The 18,074-nt window shown below is 42.7% G+C and overlaps 1 protein-coding gene across 8 annotated transcripts in view; it reads right to left on the reverse strand.

Annotated features, from left to right (window-relative positions):
- Positions 1–8,247: 8,247 nt before the first annotated feature.
- strbp (spermatid perinuclear RNA binding protein) overlaps positions 8,248–18,074 on the reverse strand; it is a 184,504-nt gene continuing 174,677 nt past the window's right edge. For 6 of the 8 annotated variants that reach the window (XM_045692186.1, XM_045692188.1, XM_045692191.1 and 3 more), the window contains one exon: positions 8,248–9,353. In XM_045692186.1, coding sequence (XP_045548142.1) covers positions 9,259–9,353 — 95 coding nt within the window. In that variant the 3' untranslated portion in view covers positions 8,248–9,258. Of the gene's footprint in view, positions 9,354–16,578; positions 16,835–18,074 lie in introns of those variants that run through there. The other 2 variants (XM_045692189.1, NM_001140487.1) reach the window with 2 other exon arrangements.

An 18,074-nucleotide genomic window follows, 5' to 3' on the forward strand; every position in this document is an offset into this window, starting at 1 on the left:
GGTCAGAATAATAAAACTAAAATGGAGGATTCTATTTACAGAAAGATGGAGGGACGAGTCCATCGCTCAGAAAACGCCAAGCTCAAAAAACATTGTAAATAAATAAGTAGAAATGTAAACACAAACCAGGCAGGAAGTGCCCAAATGACTCACACAAGTAGTTTCAAAAAGATTTATAGATGTATATATGTTTATCATATATATTCTGTTTATATATGTCTTTACAAAAATGCAATTACTGTAGCTCTGCTATGGTTATACATTTACCTCTACAACAACAGTGTACATTCCAAACCAAAGCCTTTCGATCGACAGTCAGGATATTGGAACATTGTAATATTGCACATGGGATGGGTTTTCCACTTGTGAAAGACTATCTCCCATACTGTGAGAGACTTAACCCTGAACTATATGCTGCAGCTATTTAGAGCACGGACGGACATGAAGAAAACGTTCAGTTCAGCATTTTCATTTTGCGAAGCCTCGCTCTCATAGGCCAAAACCAGATCTGACTCATATTTCACAACTGCTGCAGGCTGGATCACAAAATTGAATTCTCGGCATTCTACTTTGTCCTAGTCCCACACACAAGTCCCCCTCTCTCTCAGTGAATCATGATAGCTGTAGGAAGATTTTCACATATAAAAAACCCCTTAAGTAAACCACTTTACAAGAAGTCTATACACAGCTACAGCCCATTGTAAAGCACCAAGGTACATGTTTATGGGGGGTGGAAGTCATTCCTCTGGAACAAATGGCTCCATTCCTGTAGTATATCTTCAGTAACAGCCTGTGGCTTACCCTAAATACAATCGTTGAGCTGGAGTAGTAGAGCCCCATAGGAGAAGAGTCTACACTGTGTGTTATAGTACTGAGGATGTGCGCGACAAGGAGGATGATGAGGGTGGGTGATTGTGAGGTGGGCTGGAATAACTCCGCCTACAGTGTGTGTGGTGCGTGTGTCCGGTGGGCCCTGAGTAGAAGGTGGTAGAATATTGCTAATGTGGTTTTGTGCTTGTTGTATCCCATGTCAGGCAGGAGGACCTATCATAGCGACAGTTTAGTGGACATCGGGAGGGACAAGGTTATATTTCAGAAATAAGGCACCTATGTGGTTTGTGGTGTATGGCCAATATACCACGGCTAAGAGCTGTTCTTAAGCACGACACAACGCGGAATGCCTGGACACAGCCCTTAGCCGTGGTATATTGGCCATATACCACAAACCCCTGAGGTGCCTTATTGCTATTATAAACTGGTTACCAATGTAATTAGAACAGTAAAAAAAAGTGTTTTTGTCACACCCGTGGTATACGGTCTGATATACCACAGCTTTCAGCCAATCAGCATTCAGGGCTCTAACGACCCGGATTGTAATGTACAGATTGTAATGTACAGATTGTAATTTACAATCCGTCACACAAATCAAACAATATCATTCAAACAAACATAATCATTGTTCATCACCAATTAACCAGGGCTGTGATATTCCTTAATATCCTAACTAAAAGACATCCTCATTATACAAACGTATGTGGACAACCCTTCAAATTAGTGGATTTTGCTATTTCAGCCATACCATTTGCTGACAGGTGTATAAAATCGAACACACAGCCATGCAATCTCCATAGACACACATTGGCAGTAGAATAGCCTTACTGAAGAGCTCAGTGACTTTCAACGTGGCACCGTCATAGGATGGCACATTGTCAAATTTCTGCCCTGCTAGAGCTGCCACGGTCAACTGTAAGTGCTGTTATTGTGAAGTGGAAACGTCTAAGAGCAACAACGGATCAGCCGCAAAGTGGTAGGCCACACAAGCACACAGAACGGGACCGCCGAGTGCTGAAGAGCATAAAAATCGCCTGTCCTCGGTTGCAACACTTACTACCAAGTTCCAAACTGCCTCTGGAATCAACGTCAGCACAATAACTGTTCATCAGGAGCTTCATGAATTGGTTTCCATGGCCGAGCAGTGGAAACGTGTTCTCTGGAGTGATGAATCATGCTTCACCATCTGGCAGTCCAACGGTCAAATCTGGGTTTGGCGAATGCCAGGAGAATGCTACCTGCCCAAATGCATAGTGTCAACTGTAAAGTTTGGTGGAGGAGGACTAATGGTCTGGGGCTGTTTTTTATGGTTCGGGCTAGGGCCCTTAGTTCCAGTGAAGGGAAATCGTAACGCTACAGCATACAATGATATTCTAGACGTTCTGTGCTTCCAACTTTGTGGCAGCAGTTTGGGAAAGGACCTTTCCTGTTTCAGCATGACAGTGCCCCAATGCACAAAGCAAAGTCTATACAGAGATGGTTTGTCAAGATCGGCGTGGAAGAACTTGACTGGCCTGCACAGAGCCCTGACCTTAACCCCATCGAACACCTTTGGGATGAATTGGAACGCCGATTGCAAGCCAGGACTAATCGCACAACATCAGTGCCCGACCTCACTAACACTCTTGTAGCTTAATGGAAGCAAGTCCCCAACATCTAGTGGAAAGCCTTCCCAGATGAGTGGAGGCTGTTATAGCAGCAAAGGGGGGGACCAACTCCATATTAATGCCCATGATTTTGGAACGAGATGCTCGACAAGCAGGTGTCCACATACTTTTGGTCATGTAGTGTATTTCAAGCCATTTATATATTCTGCCTGGTCTTCTCATCACGTGGATCTCGTAATATATGCTAGAATATAGAGCTGTGTGTGCAGTAGTACAGTCTACCCATTGAGAAGCAGTAACTGAGGCTCGGCTCTCTCCACTACACTACAGGTTACAATGTACTACAAATACTATTTGAAATATTTTTAAAATCATTTTAACTGTATCCTTTCTGGAGTGCATATGGACTGATTGTTTCACTTTTGCGACTATTCCACTGGTTCCATTGCACCAGGCAAACTCAAGCCCAGTTGAAGTATGTTAAATGATGTAAAATAGTTTTTGAACCCAGTGTATACTACTGAGAAACATTGTTTTGTATTGTGGACCCCCTTAGGGAGCAGAGGCATGGGTCAAAAGACCCCGACAATCAGAGGGAGAAATTTAAAGCCAACCAACACTGACATCCAGTAGGATGACATCCAGTAGGTTGACATCCAGTAGGTTGACATCAAGTAGGTTGACATCCAGTAGGATGACATCCAGTAGGTTGACATCCAGTAGGATGACATCCAGTAGGTTGACATCCAGTAGGATGACATCCAGTAGGTTGACATCCAGTAGGATGACATCCAGTAGGTTGACATCCAGTAGGATGACATCCAGTAGGTTGACATCCAGTAGGTTGACATCCAGTAGGATGACATCCAGTAGGTTGACATCCAGTAGTCTATTATTCATGAAGGCCATCTGATCAGAGCATGTCTCAACAACACACAGCCCTCAGAGAGAGAACAGAATGTTGTGTTAACGGGGTCGTCCCCCCCCCAATGACTTTCTGGCCGTAAAGCCAGATTTGTTTAATTCTAAGACAAACATAACTTCTAGAGGTCCGAAACAATAAAGATTGAGGTAAAACCACATAAAACTATCCCTTTAAATAGGACTCTCAGCTCTGCTATGAGCGATGGAACAGAGAGGTGCCTGTCCAAGTCAGCCCAGCCAGGATGTCCAGCCTGGATGCACAACCATCACAAGTAGTGTGCCATATGGTTTTCAGGCAGTCATGGGACTAAATAGCCTGGGTACCAGTCTGTTTAGCTAACATCCACTCCTTTTACTCTGTGTCATTGCCACTTGTTTAGTAATGACATGGAAAACAAGGAGTGAAATGTGAGATAAACAGGTTGGTATGCTGGCTTGGGACTAAACCCTCTCATCCAGAAACATTATTTGGAATATCCAATTGGTTCTCAGATGGACTATCCCTGCAGTTGTTTTTCTCCATGTGAGGCTTTGGTTGGAGTATTACTCTGCATGGGTTAGGGTTATACACATTCTCAATGAGACACTGGTACCAGGAGCCTAATCAATAGGAATGATTGGCTATCATTTAATTAATAATTGTGACTGGCTGTCATTTAATCAAGCAGAGTGATTCGTTTCCTGATAATAGATGACGACTGATGAATTTCAATTACCGGTACACAAACACTTAGGATCAGAAAGGGGCTTGTGTGTTTGACATCTACCGATCATTACCAAACGACCAAATTACGGAACCTTGAAATGTAGATATAGTTTAGTTCAGTTTGATCTTTTACTTGCTGTGTATAACTGTGATATGTATAACTGTGATGCGTATAACTGTGATGCGTATAACTGTGATGCGTATAACTGTGATGCGTATAACTGTGATATGTATAACTGTGATATGTATAACTGTGATGCGTATAACTGTGATGCGTATAACTGTGATATGTATAACTGTGATATGTATAACTGTGATGCGTAAAACTGTGATGCGTATAACTGTGATATGTATAACTGTGATATGTATAACTGTGATATGTATAACTGTGATGCGTATAACTGTGATGCGTATAACTGTGATGCGTATAACTGTGATATGTATAACTGTGATATGTATAACTGTGATGCGTCAAACTGTGATTTGTATAACTGTGATGCGTATAACTGTGATGCGTAAAACTGTGATATGTATAACTGTGATATGTATAACTGTGATGCGTATAACTGTGATATGTATAACTGTGATGCGTATAACTGTGATATGTATAACTGTGATATGTATAACTGTGATGCGTATAACTGTGATGCGTATAACTGTGATGCGTATAACTGTGATATGTATAACTGTGATATGTATAACTGTGATATGTATAACTGTGATATGTATAACTGTGATGCGTCAAACTGTGATTTGTATAACTGTGATGCGTATAACTGTGATGCGTAAAACTGTGATATGTATAACTGTGATATGTATAACTGTGATGCGTATAACTGTGATATGTATAACTGTGATGCGTATAACTCAACAATAACTTACCCATGATGTCATTCAGACTTAACAGGATTTCTGCCCTAATCAGTTCAAAATTACACTGAGGCTCAATAACTTTCCCCACATAATTTAAAAAACAAAATAAAATAAAAGACATTTAAAATGACAAAAACTCTGAAGATCAAACTGCCATGAAGATCAATAAGAAGAACCAAAGGTTTTGATGTAAGGTTACATTCTGTAATAGTTCATCCGTTTCCTTCTGACTGAAGTTGTGTTTTTTAAAGGCTGTCATGTTGAACATCCACAAGTGTGGCGAGGACCAAACATCAGAAGCTCTTAGCAACTGAAGCCACATACATAAATACATACCATATGTTTGTGAAGATGTGACCCACCAACCAATGCTATAAAGCTATGCTTCAATAATGTGCATTCCCTTTGGGATGTGTATTGTCTAGGCAGGAGCCAGTTGTCAGATATATTCATCCCTTTGGGATGTGTATTGTCTAGGTAGGAGCCAGTTGTCAGATATATTCATCCCTTTGGGATGTGTATTGTCTAGGTAGGAGCCAGTTGTCAGATATATTCATCCCTTTGGGATGTGTATTGTCTAGGCAGGAGCCAGTTGTCAGATATATTCGTATCAGCCTAGTGCATTTACTTTAAAGTGACAATATGTACATTTTTGGGCAACCCCACCAAATTCACATAGAAATGTGAGACATAGATCTATTATTCTACTTGAAAGCAAGTCTAAGAAGCGGTATGTCTGTTCTATGTGGGCTATTTCTATGCTTCCTGTTTTTAAGTTTTGTTTTTGTGTATTTTACTTTCGGTTTTGCACACCAGCTTCAAACAGCTGAAACAACAATATTTTTGATTATGGAAAATAGATTTCACAGCAGTTTAGATGGTACAATGATTCTCTATACTATCTTATTTTGTCACAAACTGAAATTAGGTGAACTATTAGAGTTAAATTAGGTGAAATATTAGAGTTTTAGCAACCAGGAAATGGAGGAGCGATTTCTGCATAGTGCAACTTTAAGGATAACAAAGTAACAAAGTGATATTACAGAATGTACTAGCAAAATGTTGATTTGCGGTTGATTGAATATTATGTTAGAAGCTTTTATATAAATAAGATTAAAAAAACAACAATATACCTTATCTGATCCTATAGTTTGTAATTCATCTTGATATAGGACGAATGTAGTGATTAATCCTGTTATACAGTAGGATGCCCACTTATTCAAGACCAGATAATATGGCCTTGATGCTGAGTTGGTAAACTTGCTGGGCACTGTAGTTCACCACCATACACTAACTTAACCCCACACAAACTCATATCAACTACAGTTTACTATGGTTTCACCTGATCAGTTAGATATAACATATCAATGTAGTGTAGTATACTACACAACCGGTCCAAAGTTTTAGAACACCTACTCATTCAAGGGTTTTTCTTTATTTGTACTATTTTCTACATTGTAGAATAATAGTGAAGACATCAGAACTATAAAATAACACATATGGAATCATGTAGTAAGCAAAAAAGTGTTAAACAAATCAAAATATATTTTATATTTGAGATTCTTCCCTTTGTCTTGATGACAGCTTGGCATTCTCTCAACCAGCTTCATGAGGTAGTTACCTGGAATGCATTTCAATTAACAGGTGTGCCTTGTTAAAAATTAATTAGTGGAATTTCTTTCCTTATTAATGTGTTTGAGCCAATCAGTTGTGTTGTGGGGGGGGGGTTATACAGAAGAGAGGCCTTTTTGGTAAAAGACCAAGTCCATATTATGGCAAGAACAGCTCAAATAAGCAAAGAGAAATGACAGTCTATCATTACTTTAAGACATGAAGGTTAGTCAATACGGAAAATTTCAAGAACTTTTAAAGTTTCTTCAAGTGCAGTCGCAAAAACCATCAAGTGCTATGATGAAACTGTCTCTCATGAGGACCGCCACAGGAAAGGAAGACCCAGAGTTACCTCTGCTGCAGAGGATAAGTTCATTAGAGTTACCAGCCTCAGAAATTGCAGCCCAAATAAAGGCTTCACAGAGTTCAACTAACAGACACATCTCAACATCATCTGTTCAGAGGAGACTGTGTGAATCAGGCCTTCATGGTCAAATTGCTGCAAAGAAACCACTACTAAAGGACACCAATAAGAAGAAGAGACTTACTTGAGCTAAGAAACACGATCAATGGACATTAGACCGGTGGAAAATTGTTCTTTGGTTTGGAGTCCAAATTTGAGATTTTTGGTTCCAACCACCGTGTCTTTGTGAGAGGCAGTGTGGGTGAAAGGATGATCTCTGCAGTGTATTTCCCACTGTAAAGCATGGAGGAGGTGTTATGGTGTGGGGGTGCTTTGCTGGTGACACCGTCTGTGATTTATTTAGAATTCAAGGCACACTTAACCAGCATGGCTACCACAGCATTCTGCAGCGATACGCCATCCCATCTGGTTTGGGCTTAGTGGGACTATCATTTGTTTTTCAACAGGACAATGACCCAACACACCTCCAGGCTGTGTAAAGGCTATTTGACCAAGAAGGAGCGTGATGGAGTGCTGCATCAGATGACTTGGCCTCCACAATCATCCGACCTCGACCAAATTGAGATGGTTTGGGATGAGTCAGACTGCAGAGTGAAGGAAAGGCAGCCAATAAGTGCTCAGCATATGTGGGAACTCCTTCAAGACTGTTGGAAAAGCTTTTCAGGTGAAGCTGGCTGAGAGAATGCCAAGAGTGTGCAAAGCTCTCATCAAGGCAAAGGGTGGCTATTTGAAGAATCTCAAATATAAAATATATTTTGATTTGTTTAACACTTTTTTGGTTACTACATGATTCCATATGTGTTATTTCATAGTTTTGATGTCTTCACTATTATTCTACAATGTATAAAATAGTAAAAATAAAGAAAAACCCTTGAATGAGTAGGTGTTCTAAAACTTTTGACCGGTAGTGTATTTAGTATATAAATATATCAACTAGAGATATGTATAGCTGGGGGTTATGAAATATATTCTAGCATATATTACGAGATTTAATGTACATAATGTCGGAGTATACATTATAATTAGATGTAGCCATTAATCAATGTGTGGTTGGACTGCTCCATGGTGACAAGGCTGGTTGGTCTGCGACTGAGTTGACAGTAATAAGCCCTGTGTGTTGCTTTGTCTGAGTAGCATGCTTTACTTAAAGTAACTGGGCCACCCATCACCTTCACAAGCTGACAAACTGTGCTTTTGGTCCCACGTTCATGCTGTAGGCATGAGAGAGACAGAGGACCGTGGTTGGTCCTGTCTAGGAGGGGGTTTCTGTGTTCAGTTACCCTAGCTGCCCAACACAGCCAGCTTATTAAAAGGACAAATCGTACGGTCCAGTACAAGATATCCTGTGAGCAGAGAGACAGTGGCGCAGTGAGAAATGTTCCACTGAGAAAAGTGTGCTTTCTGACAGGAAGTAAACAGGAGGTTGTGTGTTTGTAGTGTCACACAGGAAGGGCGTGTGTATGTGTGTATGTGCAGTGTGTAAGTGTGGTAGAGAGGGCGGTTGGTTTACAAGGTTGAGTGAACGAGCGCCTCTCGTCTGACCAGGCCGTGCTAGCAAAAGGCTCAGACGAGAAGACATCGAGGTGAAAGGAAGGAAAAATCACTAAGCTATTCTATAAGCACAGGTGAATTAAGAAACAGGTTTATATTGCATGTCCAGTACTAGAGTAAAGTCAATTGCTCAGTGTGTATAAAACTGGAAGAAGAAATCTATATTGTGGGATTGTGATTACATATAACTTTCTAAAATAATTTATACCAACAATAAGTATATCATATATTTACATATGTACATCATACATAGTATCAACACATGTAATATATATTTATATAGAAACTTATACCAGACATATAAATGCATATATTCCATGGTATAGGCACACATACACTCAGTGAATATACAATTGAAGTGATATATTGCAATGCTGTGCTTGGGTAAGACTCAATGGAACATTCACATCATCTTAAGTAAGCTTGAAGCCAAAAAAGTTAAGGTGTCGTATTGCTATATAAGAAAAAGACCCAAAGATCAAGGTCCTCAGCTTTTAGTTTTGATGCAGATGAGATTCAAAAAAGTCCAATCAAATATTGCTTTTTTAGGTTTGTTTCTTTTGATTTGGGTCGTGAGGAGACAGAACAGAGTGAGAGGAGTTCCGTTTGACCACTCGCTGGCTCTGTAAATGTTGGTGGGAGACAGACAGACAGACAGCCTGCTGGGTCAAAGGGCAAGCCTGGAGCAGCACTGTAGTCAGATAGTTTAGAAGCAACACAACCTGATGGTTCTAGAAGTCAGAGAAGAGATCTTGAGGACCCAACTGAATAATAAATGGTGCGATGGTCCGAGGCTGGTAAAAGGGATTGTCAATGAAAAGACCACCTACAGTGAGGAGAAGAGCAGAGACAGATAGTGTAATTACTGTGGTGGCCCTGTAGGAGGCAGCATGACTTACTCTCTCCATAGGTTGCTATCTCTGCTCTGTCTGGCTGTACTGTAGGTGGGGTTTTCATTGCACTGGGGAGGGTCAGGTTAATAAAGACATCAACAACTTAAGTTGCAACGGTTACCACTTTCCGACAAAATCAATCCAACTAAAATTAAAACGGAAAACTATTGGACATTTAAAAACAAACAAACTTTGGAGCTCATTCATTTAAAATTTTAAAGCAGAGAGATGTGATAAGACATGTAGCGGCTTTAACGTTATGTTTTTAAGACAATGTGATTAGTACATAACTCTGACAAATCAAATCCAATGTTGTGATTTTGGAGAGTATAGTAGGATGGCTGCCATCAAGACAAGAGAGGGAGAGCCCATGGGAGAGGGAGAGAGAGGAAGAGGGGGAGAGAGGGAGGAAGATAGGGAGAGAGAGATGGAGAGACCGTGGGAGATGAAGCGAGAGGGGGAGCCCATAGGAGAGGGAGAGAGAGGAAGAGGGGGAGAGAGAGATGGAGAGACCGTGGGAGATGAAGCGAGAGGGGGAGCCCATAGGAGAGGGAGAGAGAGGAAGACGGGGAGAGAGGGAGAGAGAGATGGAGAGACCGTGGGAGATGAAGCGAGAGGGGGAGCCCATGGAAGAGAGGGAGAGAGGGAGAGCCCATGGGAGACGGAGAGAGGGGGAGCCCGTGGAAGAGAGGAAGAGAGGGAGAGCCCATGGGAGACGGAGAGAGGGGGAGCCTATGGGAGAGGGAGAGAGGAGGAGATGGAGAGAGGAGGAGAGGGAGAGCCCATGGGAAAGGGAGAGAGGGGAAGCCCATGGGAAAGGGAGAGGAGGAGAGAGAGGAGAGAGAGAGCCCATGGGAGAGAGGGGGAGCCCATGGGAAAGGGAGAAAGGGAGAGCCCATGGGAGAGGGAGAGAGGGGGAGCCCATGGGAGAGGAGAGAGGGAGAGAGGAAATGAGGAAGAGAGAGATGGGGAGCCCATGGCAGATGAAGCGAGAGGGAGCCCATGGTAGGGGGGTTGGGATCAGACACAGAATGGGCTTCCCCTGGCTGTCACTGAACTTGGTTTCAACCAACCATTGGAGAGGACACTGGCACCTCTGGTCTATGGCTGCACCTCATAGTGATAACCATGGAGATGGCCGTCCTAAATGGACCATAACCCAAGGGGCTTTTCTCTCAATGGTGATGGGGACCACATCCTCTCAGCCACGGGCCAGCACGGACACACAACCATCTCAGATTGACCCAAATATCCTCATATTAGATATATTTTAGGAGTCAATATAAGATCACTTCTATGGTTTAACAGAAAATCTATATTTGGGTAAAAATATAGATGGATGCTCAATGAATTCCAATTTGGACTTCACTGTTTTGTATACAGAACAGTATGTATGTTGATGTGTAGTGAGCCATCAGGCCAGGTAGGGAGCAGCGTTGTGACTGAACTGGCTAAACTCCGGTAGCTGGCCCCGGGGAGAAGACTGACTGGACAGCTGAGTCACACTGATGCACTCACCAATAAAACAAATAAAAAAGTAAAACAACCACAGAAATGAACCAGGGCCTGGTTTCCCAAAAGCATCTGAAGGCGAAGTTCAACATTAGAACCTTCGTAGGAGCATTGTTAAATCTCAGAGCTGTTTCCCAAAAGCATCTGAAGGCGAAGTTCAACATTAGAACCTTCGTAGGAGCATTGTTAAATCTCAGAGCTGTTTCCCAAAAGCATCTGAAGGCGAAGTTCAACATTAGAACCTTCGTAGGAGCATTGTTAAATCTCAGAGCTGTTTCCCAAAAGCATCTGAAGGCGAAGTTCAACATTAGAACCTTCGTAGGAGCATTGTTAAATCTCAGAGCTGTTTCCCAAAAGCATCTGAAGGCGAAGTTCAACATTAGAACCTTCGTAGGAGCATTGTTAAATCTCAGAGCTGTTTCCCAAAAGCATCTGAAGGCGAAGTTCAACATTAGAACCTTCGTAGGAGCATTGTTAAATCTCAGAGCTGTTTCCCAAAAGCATCTGAAGGCGAAGTTCAACATTAGAACCTTCGTAGGAGCATTGTTAAATCTCAGAGCTGTTTCCCAAAAGCATCTGAAGGCGAAGTTCAACATTAGAACCTTCGTAGGAGCATTGTTAAATCTCAGAGCTGTTTCCCAAAAGCATCTGAAGGCGAAGTTCAACATTAGAACCTTCGTAGGAGCATTGTTAAATCTCAGAGCTGTTTCCCAAAAGCATCTGAAGGCGAAGTTCAACATTAGAACCTTCGTAGGAGCATTGTTAAATCTCAGAGCTGTTTCCCAAAAGCATCTGAAGGCGAAGTTCAACATTAGAACCTTCGTAGGAGCATTGTTAAATCTCAGAGCTGTTTCCCAAAAGCATCTGAAGGCGAAGTTCAACATTAGAACCTTCGTAGGAGCATTGTTAAATCTCAGAGCTGTTTCCCAAAAGCATCTGAAGGCGAAGTTCAACATTAGAACCTTCGTAGGAGCATTGTTAAATCTCAGAGCTGTTTCCCAAAAGCATCTGAAGGCGAAGTTCAACATTAGAACCTTCGTAGGAGCATTGTTAAATCTCAGAGCTGTTTCCCAAAAGCATCTGAAGGCGAAGTTCAACATTAGAACCTTCGTAGGAGCATTGTTAAATCTCAGAGCTGTTTCCCAAAAGCATCTGAAGGCGAAGTTCAACATTAGAACCTTCGTAGGAGCATTGTTAAATCTCAGAGCTGTTTCCCAAAAGCATCTGAAGGCGAAGTTCAACATTAGAACCTTCGTAGGAGCATTGTTAAATCTCAGAGCTGTTTCCCAAAAGCATCTGAAGGCGAAGTTCAACATTAGAACCTTCGTAGGAGCATTGTTAAATCTCAGAGCTGTTTCCCAAAAGCATCTGAAGGCGAAGTTCAACATTAGAACCTTCGTAGGAGCATTGTTAAATCTCAGAGCTGTTTCCCAAAAGCATCTGAAGGCGAAGTTCAACATTAGAACCTTCGTAGGAGCATTGTTAAATCTCAGAGCTGTTTCCCAAAAGCATCTGAAGGCGAAGTTCAACATTAGAACCTTCGTAGGAGCATTGTTAAATCTCAGAGCTGTTTCCCAAAAGCATCTGAAGGCGAAGTTCAACATTAGAACCTTCGTAGGAGCATTGTTAAATCTCAGAGCTGTTTCCCAAAAGCATCTGAAGGCGAAGTTCAACATTAGAACCTTCGTAGGAGCATTGTTAAATCTCAGAGCTGTTTCCCAAAAGCATCTGAAGGCGAAGTTCAACATTAGAACCTTCGTAGGAGCATTGTTAAATCTCAGAGCTGTTTCCCAAAAGCATCTGAAGGCGAAGTTCAACATTAGAACCTTCGTAGGAGCATTGTTAAATCTCAGAGCTGTTTCCCAAAAGCATCTGAAGGCGAAGTTCAACATTAGAACCTTCGTAGGAGCATTGTTAAATCTCAGAGCTGTTTCCCAAAAGCATCTGAAGGCGAAGTTCAACATTAGAACCGTCGTAGGAGCATTGTTAAATCTCAGAGCTGTTCCCAAAAGCATCTGAAGGTGAAGTTCAACATTAGAACCTTCGTAGGAGCATTGTTAAATCTCAGAGCTGTTTCCCAAAAGCATCTGAAGGCGAAGTTCAACATTAGAACCTTCGTAGGAGCATTGTTAAATCTCAGAGCTGTTTCCCAAAAGCATCGTTATTAACGTTGCACTTAAAAACACTTGTAATCTAACGCCTGCCTCAGCTAAGTGCGTCGTTAGATGTGTTTTTGCCCTCCCGCGTCACTTTATACACAGAAGATCGCCTCTAAACATAGAATCACATGGTTTATCCATCTCTCTGTGACCAGTCGACTACAAATAAAATGTTGCCAATGTCTTTGCAATTGATACAAAAAGTGACGTATAAAAATATGGTTCAAATGAAAAACCAGATGACTGCATTAAATTCGAAACAGTAAGCTATAGACCTGTTTCAATCATATTGAAATACATTTCATGTTCAATCAACTGAGTTGTATTTTGCTACTTGTAGGCTATTGTCTGTAATTTGTCTCAATATATTTCATGATGTGTAGCGTAACGTGTGCACAATGATTTGCCAAATCTGTGATTTAGTGCATTTAATTGGGTAAGTATTAGAATAAGCCGGCTATATATTTGCAGCCGTAGGCGGTAAAATCTCTCTAGGAGCTGATCCGTTGTCAGTATTGTGAAATAATTATAATGTTTAGGAAAGGCTTTCATGGAGAAAGCTGATCTGAGAGCAGCGCTTCCTTTCTTTCAATCCTATCAGTATCGACATGCTCCAACGACGCACCTAGTGACTGTTCTCTCTCTGCATGGTCTTTAGGGAAACATGTTACATCTTCGTCCGTTGTAGGAAAGATGCATCGTTAAACACTCGTAAGCCTAAATTATATCGCTATCGGAAACCGGGCCCAGGACAAATTACATAGCAAGTCTCAATTGGTTGGATAGGGTCCCTTGTTGCTGCTTTCCATTCTCCAGTGTGTAGCTGTGGTTCCATATTTCCATGTGTCCAGTGCTGTGCTGTGCTGTGCTGTGCTGTGCTGTGCTGTGCTGTGCTGTGCTGTAGGTGTATTTGATAGGACTCAGGGGAACCAGCCAACTAAGCAGCCATATCAGATTGCTGTGTGAACTGTGAATGGCGTTCACGGGATGGGTTCGGGAACCCAATGTGCAGTGAGAGAGTGGCGTGGAGGTTGTGAGGGTTCTGAGGGGCCAGACTCAGGGTTATGAGGGGTCAGACTCAGGGTTATGAGGGTTATGAGAGGTCAGACTCAGGGTTGTGAGGGGTCAGACTCAGAGTTATGAGGGGTCAGACTCAGGCTTGTGAGGGGTCAGACTCAGGGTTATGAGGGTTATGAGGGGTCAGACTCAGGGTTGTGACGGGTCAGACTCAGGGTTATGAGGGGTCAGACTCAGGGTTATGAGGGGTCAGACTCAGGGTTATGAGGGGTCAGACTCAGGGTTATGAGGGTTATGAGAGGTCAGACTCAGGGTTGTGAGGGGTCAGACTGAGGGTTGTGAGGGTTTTGAGGGGTCAGACTCAGGGTTATGAGGGATCAGCTTCAGGGTTGTGAGGGTTATGAGGGGTCAGACTCAGGGTTGTGAGGGTTATGAGGGGTCAGACTCAGGGTTGTGAGGGTTATGAGGGGTCAGACTCAGGGTTATGAGGGGTCAGACTCAGGGTTGTGAGAGTTATGAGGGGTCAGACTCAGGGTTGTGAGGGTTATGAGGGGTCAGACTCAGGGTTGTGAGGGTTTTGAGGGGTCAGCCTCAGGGTTATGAGGGGTCAGACTTAGGGTTATGAGGGGTCAGACTCAGGGTTATGAGGGGTATGAGGGGTCAGACTCAGTGTTGTGAGGGTTATGAGGGGTCAGACTCAGGGTTGTGAGGGTTTTAAGGGGTCAGACTCAGGGTTATGGGGATTATGAGGGGTCAGACTCAGGGTTATGAGGAGTCAGACTCAGGGTTGTGAGGAGTCAGACTCAGGGTTGTGAGGGGTCAGACTGAGGGTTGTGAGGGTCAGACTCAGGGTTATGAGGGGTCAGACTGAGGGTTGTGAGGGTTTTGAGGGGTCAGACTCAGGGTTGTGAGGGTTCAGACTCAGGGTTGTGAGGGTTCAGACTCAGGGTTGTGAGGGTTCAGACTCAGGGCTGTGAGGGTTCAGACTCAGGGTTGTGAGGGGTCAGACTCAGGGTTGTGAGGGGTCAGACTCAGGGTTATGAGGGTTATGAGAGGTCAGACTCAGGGTTATGAGGGGTCAGACTCAGGGTTGTGAGGGGTCAGACTCAGGGTTATGAGGGTTATGAGGGGTCAGACTCAGGGTTGTGACGGGTCAGACTCAGGGTTATGAGGGGTCAGACTCAGGGTTATGAGGGTTATGAGAGGTCAGACTCAGGGTTGTGAGGGGTCAGACTGAGGGTTGTGAGGGTTTTGAGGGGTCAGACTCAGGGTTATGAGGGGTCAGACTCAGGGTTGTGAGGGTTATGAGGGGTCAGACTCAGGGTTGTGAGGGTTTTGAGGGGTCAGCCTCAGGGTTATGAGGGGTCAGACTTAGGGTTATGAGGGGTCAGACTCAGGGTTATGAGGGGTATGAGGGGTCAGACTCAGGGTTGTGAGGGTTATGAGGAGTCAGACTCAGGGTTGTGAGGAGTCAGACTGAGGGTTGTGAGGGTTCAGACTGAGGGTTGTGAGGGTTCAGACTGAGGGTTGTGAGGGTTCAGACTCAGGGTTGTGAGGGTTATGAGGGGTCAGACTCAGGGTTATGAGGAGTCAGACTCAGGGTTGTGAGGGGTCAGACTCAGGGTTGTGAGGGGTCAGACTGAGGGTTGTGAGGGTTTTGAGGGGTCAGACTCAGGGTTGTGAGGGTTCAGACTCAGGGTTGTGAGGGTTATGAGGGGTCAGACTCAGGGTTGTGAGGGTTATGAGGGGTCAGACTCAGGGTTATGACAGGACAGAACAGGTGATGACTTCATCAAGATATCCATGACCAGGGTCAATTCCATTTCATTCAGTCAATTCAGGATTTCAACTGAAATTCTAATTGGAATTCTCCCTGAATAAAATGAATTGAAATGTAATGAAATGACAGCAGTGGGTCTGAGCTTCAATCTATTAGAATATCTATTTTCAAATACAATTTATTTTGTGGTCAATTTACAGTGTACAAATTATTATAATTATGTTGACCTCTGGTCCTGAATCACTACACTGCTACAAACTCTGCTCCCATGCCACCACCATATTCACCTACACTCTACCTCCTATTCATAAGAGCAGCATTTCCTGTTCCTTGTCAAGTCCATGCAACTTCCTATGTAACTTCCTGTTCCAACCAGGAAATAGCTTCAAATAGCTTCTCTAGCCAAATAGAAAGTGCTACAATAGCGTAGCCCATAAGGCTGTATATACTATTACTGTCCCTTGTTTCAGTTAGACAACAGGCAGTGCTCAGATTGTTGTAGGATATATAAAGGTTTATTTGTCCACAATAGTTCCGTTATAATTCCTAATCATCCTTCACACAGCTCAGGTTTACAGAGAATGTGTTCTGTGTCAAATTGCAAGGCCTAAATTGTTCCTACTGAAGAACAGAAACAACAAATAACAAAAAAGTCTGATATAATTTAGATTCAAAAGAATGAGGTAACAATTCACAGTACAAATCCTTCAAGTTTTTATTTATTTATTTTTTAAAGAAATCTTTATCAGCAAAATACACTTCTTTTACAAATCATCTTCTGCTCAAGTCCTTTTGTTCACTTCTCCCTCCACATGTAGGACAAATAAAAAGACTCCCTTCTAGTGGGGTGTTTTGGGGTCCCTGTGCTAAAAGAAGGAGTAGTGGGGGACGGGGTAGGCAGGCATTTTCATAACAGGCAACAGAAGCATTCTGTTGGGGGAGAAACCTTGAGGGGAGACATGAAAACAGAGAATACTCCACATGAGTCCATGGCAGGCAGGACAAAAGAAAAACAAACGCTTCTGTTCTGATCTACTAGCTACTATACCCAGAGTCTAGGCCACAGAACTAGAATTAATAGAATACCAGGTTATCCATTTTTTAAATGCTATCGTCAAAGCAGCATTGCTCTATTCATTTAATTTCTATGGTCTAGGCCCTAGACAGACCCTGTGTGCAGAGCTATACAGTAGAACACAGAGAGAGGGGCAATGTGTGAGAGAGGAGGAGGAAGGAAGACCAACATGTCAATGGTGGTGAACAATGCAGGGCTGTGGTTGGTTGGCTGGTTTCTTTGTGTCTTTGTTTATAGGTACTGTAATATGGAAAGGGTATTATTGTGTTTTTGAGTGTGTGTTTCTCACAGTCTTGAACCCATATAGAAATCCCAAAGCAGCAACACGAGGCTGATCGCCACACACCAGTGAGAGTCAGATAGAGAGATAGATAGACAGACTATAGTGGGGACGATTAACCAGCATGCAACAACATCGCAGAAGCACTGACGGGGACTGGGGGGGGGGTAGTGGACAGGATATATGTTATCTGATCTCACAGCAGCCAATACCAGGACTTCCTTAATAATGCCATGACTGGGCAGGTACTGAAGGAACACTCGTAATATAGCAGGCAGAGACCAGGCTGGGTCGGACCGAGCCACAAGGGTTAAGGGATAAATTGGGTATTTTAGACCATATAGTTATATGGTCCTGGCCCATAGACTATCATAAGTATTCACCCACTTGGATTTCTTCACATTTTATTGTGTTACAAAGTGGGATTAAAATGGATGTAATTATAATTTTTGGTCAACGATCTACACATACTACTCTGTAATGTCAAAGTGGGAGAAAAATTCTAACATTTTTAAAGATGAATGAAAAAGAAATCATTAATATCTTGATTAGATAAGTATTCACCTCCTTGAGTCAATACATGTTAAAAACACCTTTGGCAGTGATTACAGATGTGAGTCTTATTAGGCAAGTCTCTGAAGCCTCGTTTACATTGGCAGTTTGAAGTGACTCAAGTCCTATTTTCTTTGCATATCGAATCTGCTATTTTTCCTGCAGTCTGAACAACCAAAAAGTACATGGAATCAGATATTTCAAGCCACATTTCAAACCACCTTCGTAGGTGGTTTAAAGTCCGATACAAATTTGATTCCTGGCCATGTGACTTGTGTC

This window comes from Salmo salar, chromosome ssa13 (assembly GCF_905237065.1).
Source record: "Salmo salar chromosome ssa13, Ssal_v3.1, whole genome shotgun sequence".
Lineage (NCBI taxonomy): Eukaryota > Metazoa > Chordata > Actinopteri > Salmoniformes > Salmonidae > Salmo > Salmo salar.